Source organism: Cloeon dipterum, chromosome 4 (genome assembly GCF_949628265.1).
Source record: "Cloeon dipterum chromosome 4, ieCloDipt1.1, whole genome shotgun sequence".
Classification (NCBI taxonomy): Eukaryota; Metazoa; Arthropoda; class Insecta; order Ephemeroptera; family Baetidae; genus Cloeon; species Cloeon dipterum.
In genome coordinates, this window is record NC_088789.1 from 24265053 (window position 1) to 24285412 (window position 20360).

The 20360-nt window shown below is 38.4% G+C and overlaps 3 protein-coding genes across 8 annotated transcripts; 2 read left to right on the forward strand and 1 right to left on the reverse strand.

Moving 5' to 3' along the window:
* The first annotated feature begins 4028 nt into the window (after positions 1–4028).
* On the forward strand, positions 4029–6500 carry LOC135942643 (heterogeneous nuclear ribonucleoprotein A3 homolog 2-like). 3 transcript variants are annotated; one of them, XM_065488889.1, is made up of 6 exons: positions 4029–4151; positions 4627–4753; positions 4837–5038; positions 5478–5531; positions 5746–5811; positions 6243–6500. In XM_065488889.1, the coding sequence occupies exons 1-6, from the start codon at positions 4137–4139 to the stop codon at positions 6322–6324; spliced, it is 546 nt and encodes a 181-aa protein (XP_065344961.1). In that variant the 5' UTR covers positions 4029–4136; the 3' UTR covers positions 6325–6500. The 3 variants fall into 3 exon arrangements, with proteins under 3 accessions (XP_065344961.1, XP_065344963.1, XP_065344962.1); XM_065488891.1 differs by lacking the exon at positions 5746–5811; XM_065488890.1 differs by lacking the exon at positions 5478–5531.
* A 949-nt stretch (positions 6501–7449) lies between these two features.
* LOC135942638 (ankyrin-1) lies at positions 7450–17881 on the forward strand. 3 transcript variants are annotated; one of them, XM_065488882.1, is made up of 12 exons: positions 7450–7666; positions 12038–12189; positions 12249–12332; positions 12386–12552; positions 12612–12724; positions 12777–12856; positions 13218–13487; positions 13550–13695; positions 15350–15908; positions 16355–16534; positions 16590–16784; positions 17287–17881. In XM_065488882.1, the coding sequence occupies exons 2-12, from the start codon at positions 12097–12099 to the stop codon at positions 17473–17475; spliced, it is 2076 nt and encodes a 691-aa protein (XP_065344954.1). In that variant the 5' UTR covers positions 7450–7666; positions 12038–12096; the 3' UTR covers positions 17476–17881. The 3 variants fall into 3 exon arrangements, with proteins under 3 accessions (XP_065344954.1, XP_065344955.1, XP_065344953.1); XM_065488883.1 differs by lacking the exon at positions 7450–7666 and adding an exon at positions 8618–8861; XM_065488881.1 differs by lacking the exon at positions 7450–7666 and adding an exon at positions 10311–10627.
* Positions 17877–20308, reverse strand: LOC135942642 (2-aminoethanethiol dioxygenase). Of its 2 annotated transcripts, none has more exons than XM_065488886.1 (2): positions 20230–20308; positions 17877–19954 (listed from the first exon to the last, which is right to left on the reverse strand). In XM_065488886.1, exon 2 carries the CDS (start codon positions 19920–19922, stop codon positions 19230–19232), a length of 693 nt encoding a protein of 230 aa, XP_065344958.1. In that variant the 5' UTR covers positions 19923–19954; positions 20230–20308; the 3' UTR covers positions 17877–19229. The 2 variants fall into 2 exon arrangements, with proteins under 2 accessions (XP_065344958.1, XP_065344959.1); XM_065488887.1 differs by having other exon boundaries at positions 20190–20282.
* Positions 20309–20360: the final 52 nt, after the last annotated feature.

Sequence of the window (20360 nt, forward strand, 5' to 3'; positions counted from 1 at the left end):
CATTTAATGCCTAGCTACAAATAAATTGCACCTTAGCAGTATTTTATCGTTTATGTTATGTCATCCATTTTATTATCGCTGTGGAGGTGTGTTGTTCAATGTTGTTAAACCAGAAATCCCTCGATTGTGCGTCGGCACATATGATTTGCATGCCCGAGCACGGCAGGTTGAAAGCGAAAGTGTCGAGACGGCGCTTTACGCGTGGTGCTTTCCTAATTCATGAATCACGCGCCGGCAGCCTTGAACTCCACGGAAGAATGGTTAAGCGCCTTTTCGAGATGCGACGCAACAAAGCACACACCGAGAGTTGGATTTTAAAAGTCGGAATCCCAAGACTGGAGATTTTTCAATTTATGTTATAAATTATCGACTTCTAATGTTGTATGACAGTAACAGTGTAATGATTCATCAAGATGAAAGTCAACGAAATCATTTTTTCTCCCCAAGCATTGCATAAGGCTCTGGCTCATAAAAGATTTTTGGTGGCATGCAATACAAGGGATTTCCCGGTGATCATTGAATGCCACTATAGCAGTTCGGCAATCGTATCAAAGTGGGCTCGCCGCAATCGCCGCCACACTCAAAACGGGTTCAGCCTGATTGTGAGTAAAAGTATACACCAGCGTGTGTGTACATTTCGTGAAACTCGAAAGAAGGAGTGAACGCCGGACACACACGCAGGGAGTAGTAAACAGGAACATGCACTTTTACTTTTGCCAAGATCGCTGATAACGACGCTTTCCTGCAAATCCGCTGACACAACGAAGGTGCATTTTGCTCATCCCTCGGCGTCATTAGCACACACTCAAGCCCAAGGTGCTAATCGCAAAAGTAACTCTGCTCTTTTATCAGCGAAATTTTCTCTTTAATTAGTTACATAAAAGGTAAATTTTCCTGCTTGCCTTGCGTCAACTCCCATCCGCTCTGAATCGCTGCGCAGATCAAACATTTAAAGAGTTGCACCATGCGGCTGGAATTTCCGATGTGTGTTTATTTTTTGTGTTTGCCTGGCAGCCAAAGTCAAATTACTCGCACGCACCGTGACTGATTTTTTCGAAAAAATAAGGAATAATTGCCGACAACCGACAATTCCCACTCATGAAAGAAAATTACTCTGGAGATCATTACACTCGCGAGGGCAGGGCCCAAACCTGACCCGAGTAGCGTAGGCTCGTAATATTAGGTCAGTTTGCAAACAGTTTAATTATGTAATACACGTGTGCGTTGCCAGAGACGCCATTCACCCAACTTTTATGGGCTTTGTGTAGGAAGCGACGCCCGCCGGGAATCAAGTGTGCGACTTTTTCACTCTTGAGATGCATCTCTTTGACCTGGATCGCAACGCTTTTGCTTTTGCGCGAGGCTTGCATTGAAGACGTTAAAATTTGACTTCAATGTCAATATGTAGGAAAGGAATGAAATGACGATGATTTTAGAGGAGGTCATAATTCTTACCGTAAAATAGGAAACTAATTTTTTTAACGGGAAATTTTAATTTGTGGCAAAGAATAATTTAATTTTCCTTTGTGGATTAATATAACTAACTTCCCCAGTACATTAATGTGATTACATTTTTAATGTTGATTGATTATTATTTTACAGTCCGGCACCGGTTGAATTTTAAAAACAATATATTATTTTAAATACGAAATGAAGCTAAAATTTGATTTTACTTGCAAGGGAATTACTGAAATAAAGACTAGACTATGGTGTACTGCAATTTTAAAAGGATAATTACGAAACTAAACCACTAAAATGAAATATTAAATAATGCAAACATATTGAAAAAATAAAATCAGTAAGAATATTAACTAGTGCTAGATCAATCTTTTATCTCTATTTTTATATATTTTACGCTCAGGCTGTAAAATAAAGGAAAAAAATTACGGATTCCATAGACTTTCTTTTTAGTCTTTTTAAATTTAATTTCATCTAATGATCTCAGTCCTTGATAAAAATCAAATTTATTCTATTTTTTTCATTTCCCTTTTATTTTGTACAAGTTCAGCGTTCAATAAAATTTAGCTGTTTATATTTTTTAATATTTGATATGAATGAAAAATTCAAAATCCTCATGGCCTCTTTAACGTGGAAATCAAGTGCCAAGAAAAATTTCTTCCACCCACTGCACTACACCCTCGGTTTTCCCGTATAAGCACCGTGCAAGCTCGTGACAAGGTCATATTACATGCATGTGCGCAAACAAACGTATGTCAGTGAGAATCTTCACTTTCCAACGCCGGTGCAAAACAATAATACAGTGCGCGTCTTGGAAGTGCAATTAGAGCTTTCCTCGCGTGGCAGGTGACCATCCATTTACACAGAACGGATGAGTAATCGCCAGACGAGCCGGGAGGATGCAAAAGGTCACTGCTGCACCAAGGTGCATTCGTGGCCGTTCCGCACCTCATATCACTCTGCTGCGGCTCGATCCTGGGAATTATTCAAATTTGAGGCCTCGCGAGCAACAATCAGCCAATTAAACATAAAATTCATTTGTAAGACAACCTTGGGTCGTGCGCGAGGTCCCAATTTGGCTCCCCGAAGAAAGGAAGAAAAGTACGGTGTTTTACTGAAATTTGCACACTGGTCATTACGCATGCATAACAATTGAGATATGCTGAAGCGGAACTTTGTTTATGTTTCTCACCGCGCTTTACGCGGAAGCTTAAACAAAAATTAAACTGCGAAAAGTGTTTTCCGATTAATTGAGTGCGTGTCCTTCAGATGAAAATCGTAATAATTATTGTTTTGAAATCGGATGGAAATGAGATTGTTTCAATTAGGCAACTTTAAGTGATTCGTCCGCAATGTTTATTTTTCTTAATTTTTAATTTGTCGTCATTGTAATTTTTTATCCAAATAATGAAAAAAGGGTTGAAAACTTTAAATTTTTAAATGAATTTATCCCAATAAGGAATAGAGGCTGGTAGTTACTAGAATAATTAACTAGATGCGCCATCCTTCACCTCTTTAAGCGGAAAAAAATATAATGATAAAATTACTTGTTTTGAGAAATTAAACTGGACTTAATGTAGTAAAATTTATATTTATGCGGCATCAAAATTCAAAAGATAGAAATATGCAAATTAAAATGGAAATGTGGGGAATCTTAGTGAAAACAAAATTTATTTATATCGTTTAATTTATGTCAGAATAAAATCCTAAAATTTTCTAGTAAATTTACTCTAAAGGCATTTTTAACTTTGATCTAAAAAAATTGGAGACTGCAAATGGGAATATTTCACGTAAATCAATCATTAGCATATAAAAATGTATCAATTTTTTCTCTGTTTCTTTGGAAAAGAATATTTCATTCTGATGCAAGAAATCGTTTAAAAATTAACTAGCGATGAAAAACCACGTGGTTAGAAAAATGACCCTTTGTTTTACATCCTTTGCCATTTTTTGTTTGACCTATATTACAGTTTTTGCACCAACAAATTACAATTTCATGCTCTTTAATTCAAACTAAAAGCATGACCTAGCCCGTAATGTATTTTAATCTGTGCAATATTCTCTTTTAAAGGGTCTTACCCAACACAGTAAGTCATGCAGCTCTATGACAGAAACCTTTTCAATTGCAAAAGCAACTAGGATGTACGGCAATTTTCCTGCGACCCATCAGCGGCGATCACAGTTTACGCACATTTGAAAATGGACAACCAGCGTGACCGTGACCCACTTGCAGTGAGACGCGGTGTCTCTCAACGTGGGAATTTCCTCGCAGCAGCAGAGGCAACACACAATATTTGAAATATAATGCTCCTCATAATCTGCGATCGCGAGAGAGTGAGAGTGATTCTTTTTTGTTCCGAAGCGAATTAAGCGCCGCACTGAAAGGAAGTTTGACTTGCGAGCTGATTAGCGCCGTTTCGCCGAGTGCATTGTTTCGGCAATATGAAAAATAAGCAGGGCACCACCCTTGGGTCCCGCATGCACGCTCGCGGTGCCCCACCGTCTCCTCGACGGGTCCCACTCTCTCGAATTCACGGGCACTGTCCCCACTTTTGCTGTCGAAAATCGTGTATTGCACCGCGCGAGTCGGATAACTCGGCACATCCTACACAAGGTATATAAGACGGACAACCCTTCCACAGGCCAGTCAAACGCTGAACATCGCTCCAGCACACACCATGGCTAGAAAACTTGTGAGTTTTTGCTTTGTTCCAACTTATTGTTTTCCGAATTTTAAGATACCTTTTGTAATTGTATTGAATTCTTGGGATTAATTTTGCAAGTTAATATTTCAACATCAGCACGCAAAAGTAAAATGTAACTTCGTACATTGACGATTTAATGCGCATTAGTGAAAATACTAACAGTTGCAATATAATTGTAAAAAATTGAATTTCGCTATCATATAAGCTATACGAGAAATCATTAAATTAAATTAATTTTGCTTATTGCGTAAAAAATTTATCTGTTTCTTAAAATTTTGGCCTGAAGTTCATGATTTTTTTATGATAGCAAAATTTTTATAGAGTTGCAGTTTATTATAATTTATTTGATTTGATTTATTTAAAGAAAAAAAGGTTTTTTATTTTAAATTAGCATAAATGGCTTCCAACAAGTGTAAAATCAAAAAGTAAATCAACCAAATAAAATTACACATCACTCCTCCAGATTCTCGTGGCCGCTTTCTGCGCCGTTGCCGCCGTCGCATTGGCCGCTGAAGAGGCCAAGACGGAGCAGGTTGCTGAGGAGCGCTCCTCTGGCGATTTGCAGACCGCTGCCGCTGGAGAAGGACGCAGTAAGCGCATTTTTAAATCCCTGAATTTAATTACCAAGTCGCGTTTTTTATCCGTTAATTAATTCGTCGTTTTAATTTTTTAGGCTTCTTTGGAGGTGGTGGTTATGGAGGTTATGGTGGTCTTGGAGGAGGATACGGCGGATACCCCGGCGGCTACGGCGGCTATGGAGGATACGGAGGCTATCCTGGCTACGGCGGCGGCTACGGCGGCGGCTACAATAGGCCTGGATACGGTGGATACGGAGGTTACGGCGGAGGTTACGGCGGAGGCTATGGCGGTTACAGGTAACAGTTTCAGACATTATTTTTCTTAATTCAGAATGAAAAAAAATAATTTCATATTTATTTCTTTCTTCCTTTCAATTGAGTCGCAAAATTCAATACAAATTCCATATATGTATCCACAATAACAAACTGGATTTTCTAGTAGATTTTCTAATATTTGAGGGGAACTACAGATGGAGCCATCGTTCATTTCCAAATCGAATTTATAAATTATTCCTGCCAGAGTTTATGAAGAAAATTCCCTTCTAAAATGTCCTAAATACCAAAATAGATTAATCAATTATACTTGTATTAATTAATTAATTTAAATATAACTGGTGCCATCTGTTGGCAGCTTTGGCAAAAACGTGTAATAATGGAATTTGAGCGGATTTTGCATCCTAATAGATCATTACAAAATATTTTTCCACTTCTCACACATCTTATTTCTCCCTCGCAGACCAGGATATTATGGTGGATATTACAACCGGCCGTACTACGGTGGATACTACAGGTAGAATTTCGATCGCAAACTCATTTTTTTCATTATTATTATGCACCGAAATTTCATTTTTTATTCATTTTATAAAACTATCCGAACATTCTTTCGCTTTCTCTTTCCTTTTCTGTTTTGTTTCTTTCTGGAAATATTCTCATCCACAAACAATATGAAATCATAAAACTGCTTGAACCACTTTTGCTAAAGTCAGACCACTTGTTTATCGCAGGCCCGGTTATTACGGCGGCTATTACGATCGCCCCTTCCCCTATTACGGAGACTATTACAGATTCAGGTAGTTGAGACAAACGCCCCTTCGTGGAGGCTGTCACACTCTGAACTGGAGACTGGTCATTAATTTCTCGTAACAAACACGCCTTACTGTTCAATGTAAATATTTCAATCTCGTTTTGGAATTTTAACCCCAATTGCAGCACCGTCTCGAGAATTTCGATATAGGCGCACGTATTATTTAGTGGTTTTTAGCTGAAGAAAATAATCTACAAAAATACACACTTACAACACTAACCCATGTTTTGTTGGATTTCCAGTGCGACAGTACGAGATTTACATTCCTCGAGCAGTAGTTGTAGTTGGAACAGTTTTTACTAACAATTTTTGCACAAACTTTTAGCCCGGTTAGCAGCACATTTAAAACGCATGAATCGTAGTTTGAACGAGCAACAAATTGAATTGGTTTTATCAAACAAATTTTGCAAATTTCAGGCCTTCATATGGCGGCTACGGTGGATACGGCGGCTACGGAGGTGGCTACGGAGGCTATGGTGGCTACGGAAGGAGCGGTTAATCTTTCCAACGCAGCCCAGCAAGAATAATTCATCTCTACATCCACATGACATATATGTATTTTCCTAACAGCCAACTTCGTAATTTATGTGTCACCGCATCAATCTCATTTTGTATTATTACCGTTCAAACACAGACTGGAATAAATATTCAATAAATTATGACGTTTTGCTAAAATTCTTGCTATTTTAACTCAATAACCGATTCAACTATTTTCCCTCGTGGAGGTTCGCGCCCTTTTAAACACCCAAATATTGTTAAGTTTAAATTTTAAATTAATTGGAAAAAAACTGAAGTATCAAAACTGGTGAATTATTGTCTCCCCAAAATAAACTGAAGGTGCCAAAACAATAATTTATGAAGGCAATTAAAAATTGATATTAAATTGAATTGATGACTAGAGTGAAATAATTGTAATATTGAGCAAAAATTTCGACAGTGTGAGTAAAACAAATTAGAGCCAAGTAACAAGAAATTTGTAAAAGTCTCTGGAAACATTAAAAGTAGTATTATTTAATTTTGTTAGTGAATTTCAAGTGTTTTCTTCTCGATCGCGGTTTTTAATAACGGTGTGTAATTATGAGGTAAAATTTCCATGTTCCAGAAATAAATTAACCTTGATTTTCTTTTATATTAGGGGAGACAAGCAGTCCAAGCAGTGTTCGCAGAGCTTGATTTGCACGAAGGGACGAATTTTCTAGACACTCGCTGGTCAAGTTTTGAGCTCCTTTTCCTCATTAATACTTTTAATTGTTAAATGCACATTTAAAAATTGAGACGATTCAGACATTATCAATACTGTTAAATTTATGTTAACGCTGCAGCCGGAAATACATATTAATGAAAGATTTTTCATCAAAATTCTTTCGCTTCAATAATAGAGATTTAACAAACTTTCTACGTACCCTTTTCGCTGCCCTCTCAAGTGTCACGCGACGAATTCCGCCGTCACTAGTAGACTTCACGTTTTCGAACCGAAATCATTACTCCGTGGACGATTTCACCCTTTAGTAAGGGCAAAATTTGTCTTTCAAATGCCGCAAACAGAGTTTTCCTCGCTCGACTCTCTCAGGTGGTGGCGCGAGTTTCGGGCTGCAGCCGCTACTGGGTCGGTGGCGTGAGAATCGCCCCGATCTGTGTGCGAATCGCAGCTTTGACGTGCTGCGAGCAACAAAAATCGGAACCCCTCGATTGGAGACGCAGTTTTTCGGCAAAATCCCGTCCCGCGAGGGAGGCCCCTGACCCTGAGGTGTTGCCAGTCAGGGCTGATGGAGCCAGGACGGAGAGGACGCTCGTAGGGTCGTGCCCGAGCCCCGCAGCAGCCTCGCAACCCGTCGATTCAGGTTCGTTTCAGCGGCCCTTCTTGAACACAACAACAACACACCAACGCACCACCTAATTTAGCGTAAAAAGGTGTGTGGGTGCATCGATTTCCACCCTGTCGGCCTGATTGATTGCGAGCCGATCGGCGCGTTTGCCTGCTCGCTGGACCGTCGGCCGAGATAAAATAAATCGCCACCCCTTGCCCGCAATGCCCCTCGCGGCTTGAACTTTGACTTTTCGAAAGGGATGCCTCCGCTTCGATTGACGTTTGCACTAATGTTATTACCGATGTCATCCCTCCACTTCGGATTTTTTTAATTTAATTCTTAATCATTAATTTTAAATTAAAAATTCGGTTTATTTTGGTGGATTGTGCGTTTACTGCGACTCCAGACGCCGCGCAAACTTGTTTTCGTTGCCAAGGTCGCCTCTCAGGTGATGTTCCACACCTTTCGAGCAGCCAATCCAAAGAAAGCTCGCGATTTGCGTCAAACAGAAAGTAAAAAATTGCTGCTGAGTGAGTCTGTTGAATCTTTTTAAAATGCTGAGTGTCACTCAGAAAATGAGATAAAAATTTAAACTGGGATTATTGACTTTCTGTTTGAACTTGAGTTGTTTGTTTACTCTGAGCATCAATCATCAATCTTCATTCACTAAATTTAAGTATCATAAATAAATTTTGTATTTTTTTTTTATAAAAGCTAATAAATTTATTTTTTCTTTAAAAGGGAAAATTTCTCTCCATGCAAATAAACAAAAATGGCAAAAATACATGTATCTTCAGGGTGATACCCTGGATACCCTGATCATCCTGACACTACTCTCTTTATTACAAGAAATAATTAAAATTAAATTTGCTGTTTTACAAAATTTTCAGGAAACACTCTTAAAGCTATTTTTAAATTTTATCTCGCATGATTTTGATTTCGCAACTCTTTGTCAATCAATCTGTCACAAAATTACAATTTAACTGCACTTCGTCTTATTTCAATTGTGTTGCATTGTTATCAGTATCTTTTCAATCTTGATACGAAAAAGTCGGACGATTTCATGAACTCTGAACCATGCAACTTGATATAAATATCAAATTAGCGCAAGGCAACTTGCTCTTTTCGCTCTCTGCTTGCACATTAAAGCCAAATTTGTTTCCACAAGCTTAACCTGTTGACGCAACTGCTCGTCGCCTTATTCGCGCTCCAACCACTTTTCTTCAAGGTATTATATTTGCTTTGACTCACTATTGACTAATTATTCTAAATTATGAGAAGGCTAGCTCTTGTGGTTGTAAATCTTTAACACACTCTGATCACATGTAAATTTTCTTAAAATTATATCACAGTTAATCAGCATTAAATTTTAACCATTGCTTCTTTCCGTTTCCTCTGTGTAGATTTTTATATCACAAAAAGATTACAAAATGTATTATTAGATCAGTTTTAACTTTTTCTCGTGTTCATTTTGTTTACTGATATATTATTTGTAAATTTTACTTCGTGATTAAATTTAAAAGGAGTTTTACAGGCCAACAATTAAAAATATTTTTCATTGTTTTGGCTATCTAAAATGTGCAATAATGAAACAGAGACCGATAGCTATAATAAAATTTATGATTTCGCATCATGTTGCCAAATTTCTGGAAAAATAAAACGGTTTATCCGCGACTTTTTGCTTGATTTCGATAACTCTCGGCGCAATATATCCAATAGTGTGTGAATTTAAAGTTATAAATCTTTTCTGGGGAGATAAATCCTTATTTTCAATAAGGAGACGTAATCATCGCCGCTTGATTTTAGCATAAAAACTCTGGAGCCGATTTTTTCTTCAATTTAAACGGTATTGCCTGGAAATTTAGCATTTCTCCTAATTGTATACTGTATACACTTTAAAATTTAATATAGACTATATTTCTAATAATCTAAGGTATTCAAAGGATTGTTCACGAATTCTCCAAAACACAAATACTAAAAAAAATATTTTAATTAATTTTTAGTTAATGTTTTTATTTTTTAAGATGAAAATATCCTTTTTTAATCTATTCGTAATTAAAAACTCTTAATAAACTAACATTTTTAATTTATTTTAAAATCTCGAGTTGCCCTGTTATGCTTTAATAAAAATTAATATCGCTCCACAGCCTGCAGGTTAGCCTTTTAAAGTAGTTTACTGTCTGTTTTAATCGTTTTGGTTGCCAAAAATTCAAGAGAAATAACTTAAATAACACTGCAATCATTACTTTCTAATTTTTAAAACGACGTGAGTTTTAAAATTGTATTCACACGGAGAGAAAAAACGTGTCCATATAAGAGTCAATATCCGCAAAAACAAATTGAATGTTAGTGGGCATATCGCCGCTCTATAATTAACTCGATTGCGCGAAAATGATGTGATTATGACGTACGACACTGCATCCGCACTGCACTGCACTAACGTCAATCGCTTTTCCCATTGTCAATTACCCTCTATGTACATACGTGCGCGAGAACAGGCGCGCAAAAGAAGTTTCGCAAGCTGGCCATTCGTCAATCGGACTCTCGAACCGAATTGGCGGCAGCACGCGCGTGGGCAGTCAACAAAGATTTTCGCTTCGTGTTGTGCGACGACGGAAATAAACGCAAATCCAATTGCATAATTCTTGTGCAAAAAAATAGCAGCGAGCGTTGCGTAAAACGGGGCGTGCGTGGCCACTTAGCAGGGGTGGTTTGCCCCTGTTGAGGCCGTACAAGGGCCGAAAGCGGATTTGCGGCAGCCGCAAGTGGAGCGCCCGCTTTCTTTCGGCTCACTCGCTGGCACGATGGGCACCAAGAAGCACGCTGCCTTCGTCTGCTGCAGGAACTTTGAGGTTCCCGAGCACAAGGAGCAATCGAGCCAAATGCTCAATCAGGTGTGCGAGTGCTACACCCTGCAGGCGTGCAACTTCAAGAAGAACAGCTCGCCCTTCAAGGCCATGCTCAGGAAGTCCAAAAACCTTGTCAACAAAGGAGGTATCCCTTCGGGCCCCTGGATCTTTTTTTTTATTTGTCATCGGGATGGAGTTCTCGAATTTAAACTGGTTGAGATGGTATTTTTTTAGTCTGGCGTGTCTGGAAATTTTGGAGATAAAGTCCTGATTAGGTTTGGGAATTTTAATTTTCACTGGCTCCGATAAAACAGTCTGCGAATTGTAATGAGTCATGGTTATCCCCTTTTAAAAATAAGTCTTTAATTAAGTCAACTCGTAACAGAAACAATTTTATTTGAAATTAAGTTCAGTTTCCTCGGTGTATAAAGAGTTTTTCTATTTATGAGCATGAAATTTCTGTAAAAACGGAAAAAATAAAGAGTAACAGGAAGATGGTAAATAATGGCATCGCCTAATACATATAATTATTATGCTTTTACTTTCATTGGCATCTACCAACAAAAAACATATTATTTTGCCAATTGGAAAAGTTCTAAATCAAAAGCTGCTAATTTTCGGGTATACTACTCATAGCTAGCATACAAATATTTAATTTAACTTTATGACTACTAAAATCAGTCCAGCCAAAATTGGCAGAAGGTATTTTTATCTAAAAATTGTTTTTTAGAGGTGTATTCCGTGATTGCCCGAAACAATTATTGTTGTTTTTCAGCACACCAAATTTCATATTTTAAGCCAAATATACACATCAGCTGAATTGGATCTAAAATCACACTTGAAGTTTCGGAAATTTGTAAATTAACGGTGGTGCCATCTGTTTTAGTGGCTTCAATTAAACCTTAAAGACTTTCCCAATTTGTAAATCGTCAAACTGTGTGTGCGAAATGTTTTAGATTTTTTTCAGAGGCGGCCAATTTTGTTCGATCATTTGAAATTTGACTTCTTAATGGTTTATGCTCTTGAGGCGAGGGGGAAGTCAAACAAGTTAATTATTAAATTTAAATATAATTCGAAAATAATGCTAGTTTTCCTGATTTTTGGCTTAAAAACCGGATATGCTTAATTATTTTCATTGAGACTGACTCATTTGTCGTGCTGATTGGGACACAATAAAGTTTTGAAAGTAAAAAAAAAAATATTCACGACTTCGTCACGTCGGAATAGTAATCACTGCACATGATATTTTTCAGACACTTTTATGTTGAATTTTAAACTTATTTATCATTAAAACTCGCATTTTTTTCATGGAATATGCAATTTTGCCTGCTGATATGCGAGCAACCAAGCTGTTTTATTGCTCTTTTTAAACAGGAAAAATGCAGGTGCGGTGCATTTTATCAAAAAGACAACTACTTTGTTAAACAGGTTGATAATTTCAACTTGTCCCTCAAGTCTGACTTACTGTAAAGCACGACTCGCTGCAGTGTGTTTTGCATTTCATTTAAATTTCTCAAAGACTTATTAACTAAGCTCTTTCTTTTTTCTGTTGCAGTTCTACTGAAAGAGAATGTGTTGACAAGCATCCCAAACGCACTCATCCCTGATTTCATCATGGGTGGTGCCCTGAGCCACTTTTTCCAGTCTGGCAGCGCGCTCCTCTCCACGGGAAACCACAGAGGAGTGTCCGAATCTACTAGAAAACATGTAAAATTTACTAAAAAAAAATCAATAAAATAACGTTCTTATTGGTAATTTTTGTCCAGATCCGGACCGTGTTTGACGCTTTAAGCGCCAATCCGAAGGTGACCGTGCAACGACTTGACGGCATCCTCTCTCAGATTCAAAAGGTTTTAATAATTTTATTTGGTGTAAAAGGTGGTATTAATTTAATGATTTTCAGCACGAAAACATTTTGATGGTGCACAACGAGGAAGGTTACAATCTGCTCCAGAAGTGCGTTGGCATCAACAACATTGAGATGGTCAAATGGATTTGCTCCAGGAACATTGACGTCAACCGGGGAGGCGGTGTTTGTTCATTACCACTGCACATTGCTTGCTTGAGAGGGTTAGTTTATTTTATAATATTTTAAAAGACCATTTCATTAAAATTAAATTTTCTCCCAGACATGAAGAATGCGTAGAACTTTTACTGAAACACGGCGCAAGACCTGAGGTGGAGGCTCGAATGTGTTGGCCAGGGCCCCATCACCTGAACTGCGAGCAGAGGGGAAAACATTGTGAGTGAATTGCCAATGATTTACTTCTGTTGCTCAAGAAATTTTTGTTAAGGCGTTCGTGACGATCAGCAGGGAGATAGATCCCACGATAAGCTTCAAAGTGCGATTTACTACGCGATTGATGGAGACCAGGTAAGTGTCTTAGATATTTTTTTATTTACAGATTTTTAAATTTATTAAAAACTAAATTGGTGACGAACACGAATGAAACTGATTTTTTGTAGCAATACAAAACCAATTATTAAAGTAATGATGACTACGAAATGAATGTTTTTTGCAATTTTAATCATTTTTGAATTGGAACGAAAATATTTATACAATCTAATCTTTGTTTTTCTAACTGATTCAAGTTTTATTAAGTAATCTAAATATCTAAATCAAATTTTTAAAATTTTTAGAAAAAAATACGAAGTAAAATTTTGCCTTTTTTAAAATGAATTGTTTGCAAAGGCTGGTACAGATGTATATGCAATAATTAATTTGTCATCTTCAGGTTGATATTTTGGAGCTGCTGATCCAGCAAGGGGAGAATCACTGGCTGCTTCCGTGGCAGCAGAAGAGGCCTCTGCTGCACATCGCGTGCGAGAAAGGCGCCTGGAACTGCGTGCGGTACCTGGTGGCCGAGCGTTCGGACGAGATCAACCAGTGCTACGACGAGTACTACCCCATCCACCAGGCGGTGCAGCACGACGTGCACTTTGTCGAACTGCTCGTGGCGCACGGTGCCGAGACCACTGTCCAGACTCCAACCCAGCAAATGACAGTGCGAATTTTTCGCTGTGCGAAGTAGTGTCCTTTTTTGCTCACCAAAGGCTTTTGTTACAGGCCTTACATGTGTTGATATTGATGGGAAAGCGGTCAGCAGCTGACACGCTGGTGGCAATTCAGCTGCTTTTGGAGCACGGCGCTCGGGAAGTGATCAATGCTCCAGATTCTCTAGGAAATACACCACTACATGCCCTTATTGTTAGGTGAGTAAATCGTTTTGACAAGTTTTAAACGATTCTGAAAAAAATAAAGTCAAATCAAAGTATTTAAGCTCATTTGTCGCTTAGCACTCCTTAGCAGTACTACGTTTTTACTGCATAAGCAGAAAAATGATTCAATTTGATTTTATCTTTATCAATATAAATAGTGGAACTCAAATTTATAGTAAAATTATCAGTCATAACTTAAGTTTTACTGGAATCTCCCCCAACGCCGCTGAAAAAGCGTGAAAATCAGCAAGTGGCGATGTGGTGCCATTAAGCCTCCCAGCCCATTGAGCTATTTTAGCTTTTAACATCGTTTTTTAAATCAATATTTTCTGATTGTGTAACTAATAATTCCTCTTGAAAATCCCCATAAACAGAAGCGGCTATAGAAGTCTATTTTAGTCTTTGGAAACCATACAATTCCTCAACACTTCTTCGTTAATACGTCTAAATAAGCAGTATTTTCAGAACAAGCTTCACAAAATAATAAGGTGGTTTCAGCTGCAGTTGAATGAAATAATTATTAAATTAGTAATTGTAGAGGATAGATGATTTGATCTAATTTTTAACAATAAATGTCATTCTTTGTGATAATAAATGAAATTGAAATTCATTTTAGCGTCAATAAATCTCAATTTTTCTTAGGTCAGCGGCCAGGGTCCATCAATTTAATTGATTTGTTTTGGTAAAAACACATTAATTTCAAAGTGAATGGGAAAACCGCAAGCTAGCAAGTCATAAACACTCCCAAATCATTTTGGATGACGCCTTTCGAAGCCTTGGAGAGATTTTATCTTTTTTCTGTCTACTTTAGTGATATAATAATTTGACATTTTATAACAGGTTCATTGGTTATGAACTCTTTATCTTCTTTAATTACTTAACGTCTTTTAACCGTCTCCAACTAAAACCAAATAAACACAATTTTATTTTACTGTTGCGTCTTGCGTCCTTAGCAAGTCTAATAATATAATTCAATGATTTTACATTAAATTTTAAACAGTAGCCAATACTGCTTATATGCTTTTTTTTAAAAAATATCTTATTTAGAAATTGATTTGATAGCGTTTGAATCCTTTAGTAATTTTGAACTGATAGGGGAACTCTTAGTGTTCCGCGTTTTTATTCGCAGCTATTATTTTAATTCATGTCGCCTGGCGTGATGTGAACCAAGTTTATTGATAATTTTTTGATTACGTTTAGAACTTAAGTTCGAAAAATTACCATTTTTTAAAATAATAATTGTTACCTCTTGATCGAGGGTTTATACGTCCCCTATGAAAAATTAATATATTATCACTTGAATTTTGTTTTGGGCTTGGTATCTTTATAAAATTGAACTTTTCCGACGAATGTTTAAACAAAAAAAATACTATTTAGAAGGTCAAAATAACACATCAAAAAGATTTTGTGTAAATTTAATTTTTTATAATCATTATTGAACAAGCTTAATTTTAATCAGATTTTGAAAAAGTCAAAAATTGCATATTTATTTTATTCCCTTGAAGCTTTGAAATGAAACTCGTAAACCCAGCCAAAATATTTTATATTATCTTACCTGGTTTCTTATTAAAAATCAAATTTAACTATTTTTAGTCATTCAGAATTAACGTATTTTTTAATATCAAATCTTGCGCTGTTTTCCCTTCAGATACGCTTTAGAAGAGATGTTCTGTGGCATCGACCGGCAGCCGCAGTGGAACAAGTGGGACATCATGCACCTAATCCGGTACCTGCTGCAGCACGGCGCGCGGCGCAGCATCAACCAGCCGGGCAACTCAGCGCTGGCGTGCGTGATCCGGCACGTTAAAGACTGGGACGTGCGCTACGAGCTGCTGGACATGCTGCTACAGGCGGGCGGCGACCCCTGCATCACGGGCCGCGACGGCTCGGTGCCGCTGATGGTGTGTCTGGTGCCGCTGATCAACAAGGAGCACCTGCGCAGCTTCTCGCACCACATGAAAGTGTGCTACCTCAATTGTGTTCGGCTGCTGCTGATGAACGGCGCCAACCCCAACTGCACAAGTAGGTCCAACCTCACGCCCATGCACGTGCTCGTGTTCACCGCCGGCGAGAGCATGATGATCAACCGCGAGGGCGAGATGAAGGCGCTCCACTTTGACTTTGTGCGCCGCCTGCTCACGCTGCTCCTCCAGCACGGCATGGAGCCCAACGTCAGGGTCGGCCAGCGGCCTCAGTACGTCCTGCAGGTACGTCCTCACAGTTCGAGATAGGCGAATAAGTCGCGAAAATTTCGCGTCCCAATAATATCGCAGAAAAGGACCTCGTGTTGCTGCCCGCACCGTAGTCTTTTTATTGAAATGCTACACATTTGTCCCGTAAAATTAATCCACACATGCTTCAAAGGTGCAAACCAGCAAGTAATGAGTCAGAAAGCTTTTGCAGTCCTCCGAAATCCGAATTGAAACGTCATTGCAAAGCAGTAGAATAAAATTTATGTGCCAATCAGTCCACACTAGAACCCAAACATCATGTTCGGACTTCTTATTTCAATTAAAAATATTAATAAATAATTAAAAAGTGGGATCGAAATTGCAGGCCATCAAACAATTTTAAAAAGCTTCCAATTTTTTCCCACTTATTTTGTTTTCTCAAGCGATACTTGAATTAATATTTTTTTCTATGCTTGTTGCAGACTTTAGTGGAGATGGCTGGAACTGCCCGGAGTCCGACAGATTTAGACTACATATACGATTTGACTCTGACGCTTGTCCAGTACGGAGGGAATCCAAACATAGACTTATCTGCCGCAGCAGGAAACGGTGGACAAAACGGAAGTGGATCCTCACAGGAGCCGCAAATTTGTCACTCTCAGGTACTGTTAAAAAATAATAAATTCATTTTCACATTACCGATTTATTACTCTGCAGGCATCCTTGTTCCTGAAAAGAGCATCTAGTCGTGTTTTGCACCACTACGTGTTAGCACTTTGTAGACGGGATGAGCTCCTTTTGGACCCTGCTCAACGATACGCTCGTATACTGAAACTTTTCTACCTATCCATGGACCACGTACCTCTATTCACCTGTCTAAGAGCTTTAATGTCGCAAGCACTCTATTCTCAAGTAAGTCAAACACTTCTTCAAATCAACAAAGAAAATGCTAGTATCAATTTAAATGGTATGGGGATAACTCGCTTGAAAATGAATTATTGTGAGTTATATTCACTAAATTTACAATTTTAATTTAAGGGAACAGATTTAATTTTTAAAATTAAACGTAATTTAAAAACAGCTAAAAATAAATCTTTAAAGAAATATTCTGAATAATTCTGATTTCCAATAATATTTGCTTAAACAAAATTTAATCAAAAACATCGCTAAAGGAAGGGTCCACTTATGGTCTAATTTTATTTAAAACATTATTTTGGAGAACATGATCCTCATCCTTATTTATCATTTTTGATAATTTAAAATTACGCAGTCTGTTCTCACAAAAATATTAACAAGTCTTTGGAAAATTCCATCTAATTACAATTTACAGTGATGCGTGTGATTATTCAACAGTCCCTTGATATTTTTTTCTAGAAAAAAAAAATTAATAATTTGACTGTTTCCCTTTTTCAAGGCTGGACTGATGCCTGTGAGGAGTGGGCTTTGTACGCTGATCAAAGAACTGTACAGCTCGCCTCGATCCCTGAAGCAAATGTGCCGAGTGGTGATTTACAATGCCATGGCGCAGCAACCGGGCATGCACGCCAATAAACTGCCTCTTCCTGTGCCTCTCAAGGAGTACATCGTCAACTTTGAGCCCTAGTCATTGTTCATTTTGTGTCAACCCGAGCGCGATATTCGTTTCGGAGCAAGGCGGATTATGTGATTTATCCCGATAGTTAAACACTAGAAATAATGAAACTCGCAGATGGTGGCTATATTCAAAGATCAAATATTTTGTGATTTGTCGAGCTGACGGCTTGCGTCAGGTTGTTTTGCAACGTTATTAGTGATTTGTATTTCTGTATTGCCGTCGAACCGATGATTTCAAGACAGTGAAACGTACCTTATTGTTATTTTGGGTTCCGATAAAATTAACCTCGTTGCTGTGAAAAGTAAACAAATATGGCATCTGAAACTACACTATTATTTATCTAGGCGCTCATCCTAAAATGCACACTAAATTGAAAGTTGAATGGAGAATAAAGAAAAAATGTTGATACATTCGATTTAGGCCAACTCTTTATTTCAACACCCAGCGCGTTAATAAAGCAGTTTACATCTTTAAACAACTATGCAGGGGAGCAGTTATTTCAACTATTTGCAGACTAGTTCATACAGCTTACAAATTAATTGTTCTTAAATTATCTATAGGGCCTAAAAACCTAGGGTTTATGAAAAGACCCGCACTTGCAGGTTGTAATAAAAATGGTTATTAATCATTCATCAATTTGACTAGACTTAGGAATTTAACCCTTTAAATTCAAGTTTTTCTGACACTATGGTATTCATTTAATTTCCTCTAAAATAGTCAAAAACTCGTCAATTTAGGATATTGCCGCAAAAAGCTAACTCAATTACCAAATTTAATTTATGATATAAGGACAAAAATTCCTAAGTCTATAGATTGAATTTCAGAGCACTAATTTTAATTTGACTATTTGAGCAGGATAATAGAAATTATTATAAATATTGAATCAGTCGGTAGCAATCAAATTTTAAGTTTTAGGGAATCTCAATAGTTTTTCATTCTATTTTTTTCTCTAATTTTAAATAAAGGTAAGTTACGTCTGTATTTAAATAATGCTGCCAAGGAGAGCGCACCTAGTAATCCAAAAAAGGATAATTTCTTCAAACAGAGTATGAAAGTAGAAGATAATTTGCCCAAGGACACATTTCCCTAATTCTACACGCGATTTTTCCTGAGCACCTCTTTGTTGGAAAAACTGCCAAGTCATTAAATTTTTCAAAAGTACAAAAATCGATCATTTCGGAAAAAATTGCGCAACTTTCAACCAAACGCGAATTTCCTTGTTGCAAAAAAGCAGCCCGTTGCCTCGCATTGTTAAGGCACTCTCAGGAGTGTCAAAGCAATGGGAGGTATTTGAGAAGTTGTGAGATCTAATACTAGCCACCCAATGTCAGAGATGGCAAAAAGTGGTTAGTTTAGTGACTCGAAATGCTCAAATTGCTCAACGGGCTGGGAGGTGACTCGCTACTTGCTGCTTTGCACCCTTCCAGCATGCGTGATTTGGCTTCACGGGACGAATGTCTAGCGTTTCAATGCAGTCCTCGGTGAGGAGGCAAGTGGCCCTTGAGTGGGCTGGGTCCCTGTGCGGCCTGGTGCGCCCGCATGTTATCCGTTCGCGGTGTTATTGGGACCCGGGTTTCAGCATTCGTGCTAGTGCAGTGTGCGCCCTTCCCGCTCCGAGGACAGGGATAAAAAAGGTCAACAATCAATTCGACAGTGAATATTTGAGTGTTATTTTAGCGATGCGCAATTTTACCGCGATCAGGACAATTTGATTTGTCTCTTCAAAAGTGCACTCCCCTTGTGAACTGACAATAAACTCGGTCCTATCGGTACAAATGCTCCACAGAAGGGCCCTTGTACTCGGCCATATCACAAGTGTAGCTCTTGGGCGTGGGAATGCGAACGAGTCTTGTGACCACCTGTCCATCCTGGCACTGATCACCGCACGTCTGGTAGTAAAAACAGTCTCGCTCCTCTCCATCGCTGTCAGGGAAGTCCGTGTACGGAGGCGCCAGTATGTCCAGAAACGCGGCACAGCTGCCACTTCCGTGCCGGATTTCGTGCAGGTTCTGCCTGACCGCATCCAGGGTGCAGACGCCGCTGTTGACGTCGGCGGAAATCTGCTCGTGCTTTTGGGCGAACATCAGGTACGAGTCGATCTGGTTTGCTTCCAGGGGAGTGTAGCTCTGGACTTCCACTCGGCCTTCGAGCACCTTTAGAATCCCCTGCATGTTGGGGTGGTTGTGCAGAGGCAGCGACGTTTGCGGCTTCAGCACAAATATGCCCACGGACACGTCCAGGTCCTCGTAGATTCGGATGTAAGTAACGTTGGCCTTGCTGCTTGGGGGAACGGTGGCGAGTGACTGCGCCAGACCTACGTCCGATGCGGTGATTTTATTTGCGTAGCTTCTCAGGACGTTGAGATTTTCATCGAATGCACCGACTGACAGACGTCTAGAGCCTCTTGAAAAAGTCTTAATCGCTTGTCTGCACAGGGTTTCTATTTTGCTTGCCATTTTCCCGAGCAGAAATTATGGCTCGACGCAACCTGAAAATTGGAATCAGCAATTTTAGCTGCATTCTTGAGTAATTTTAGAGGAAAAAGTGAAAAAAAGAATAAGATTTTTACGCAGATAAAAAGTCCATGCAAGAGCTCGAAACAAAACGTATTTTTTTATGATAGTTTCTTCATTAATTCATAATTCTGTATAGAGAACGTGAAAGAAATTTTTGATACGCTAAGAGGAAAAGGTATGTAGTATGTAAACAAAATAATAACGAACTTTATAGTACAGAAAGAATAATATTTTTAAAAACAGTAACCAGCTGCTTTCTCCTGTCGAAAAATTAGCACCTCCGTAACCATCATGCTTGTTCTGTTTATTTTTATCAAGAAACAGTGCTGCCAATAGTAAAAACATATGCGCTCAGCCAAAATTCCTCTATTTTCACGC

What these genes read in the sequence shown, in the direction of transcription:
- LOC135942643 (XM_065488889.1), top strand. An exon ending in GGAGGCTATGGCGGTTACAG is followed by an intron (nt 5,039 to 5,477) that starts GTAACAGTTTCA and finishes TCTCCCTCGCAG; the next exon opens with ACCAGGATATTATGGTGGAT. An exon ending in TACTACGGTGGATACTACAG is followed by an intron (nt 5,532 to 5,745) that starts GTAGAATTTCGA and finishes TGTTTATCGCAG; the next exon opens with GCCCGGTTATTACGGCGGCT.
- LOC135942638 (XM_065488881.1), top strand. Translation starts at nt 10,438, where the DNA reads ATGGGCACCAAGAAGCACGCTGCCTTCGTCTGCTGCAGGAACTTTGAG. An exon ending in CACATTGCTTGCTTGAGAGG is followed by an intron (nt 12,553 to 12,611) that starts GTTAGTTTATTT and finishes ATTTTCTCCCAG; the next exon opens with ACATGAAGAATGCGTAGAAC. An exon ending in ACGCGATTGATGGAGACCAG is followed by an intron (nt 12,857 to 13,217) that starts GTAAGTGTCTTA and finishes TGTCATCTTCAG; the next exon opens with GTTGATATTTTGGAGCTGCT.
- LOC135942642 (XM_065488886.1), bottom strand. Translation starts at nt 19,922, where the DNA reads ATGGCAAGCAAAATAGAAACCCTGTGCAGACAAGCGATTAAGACTTTT.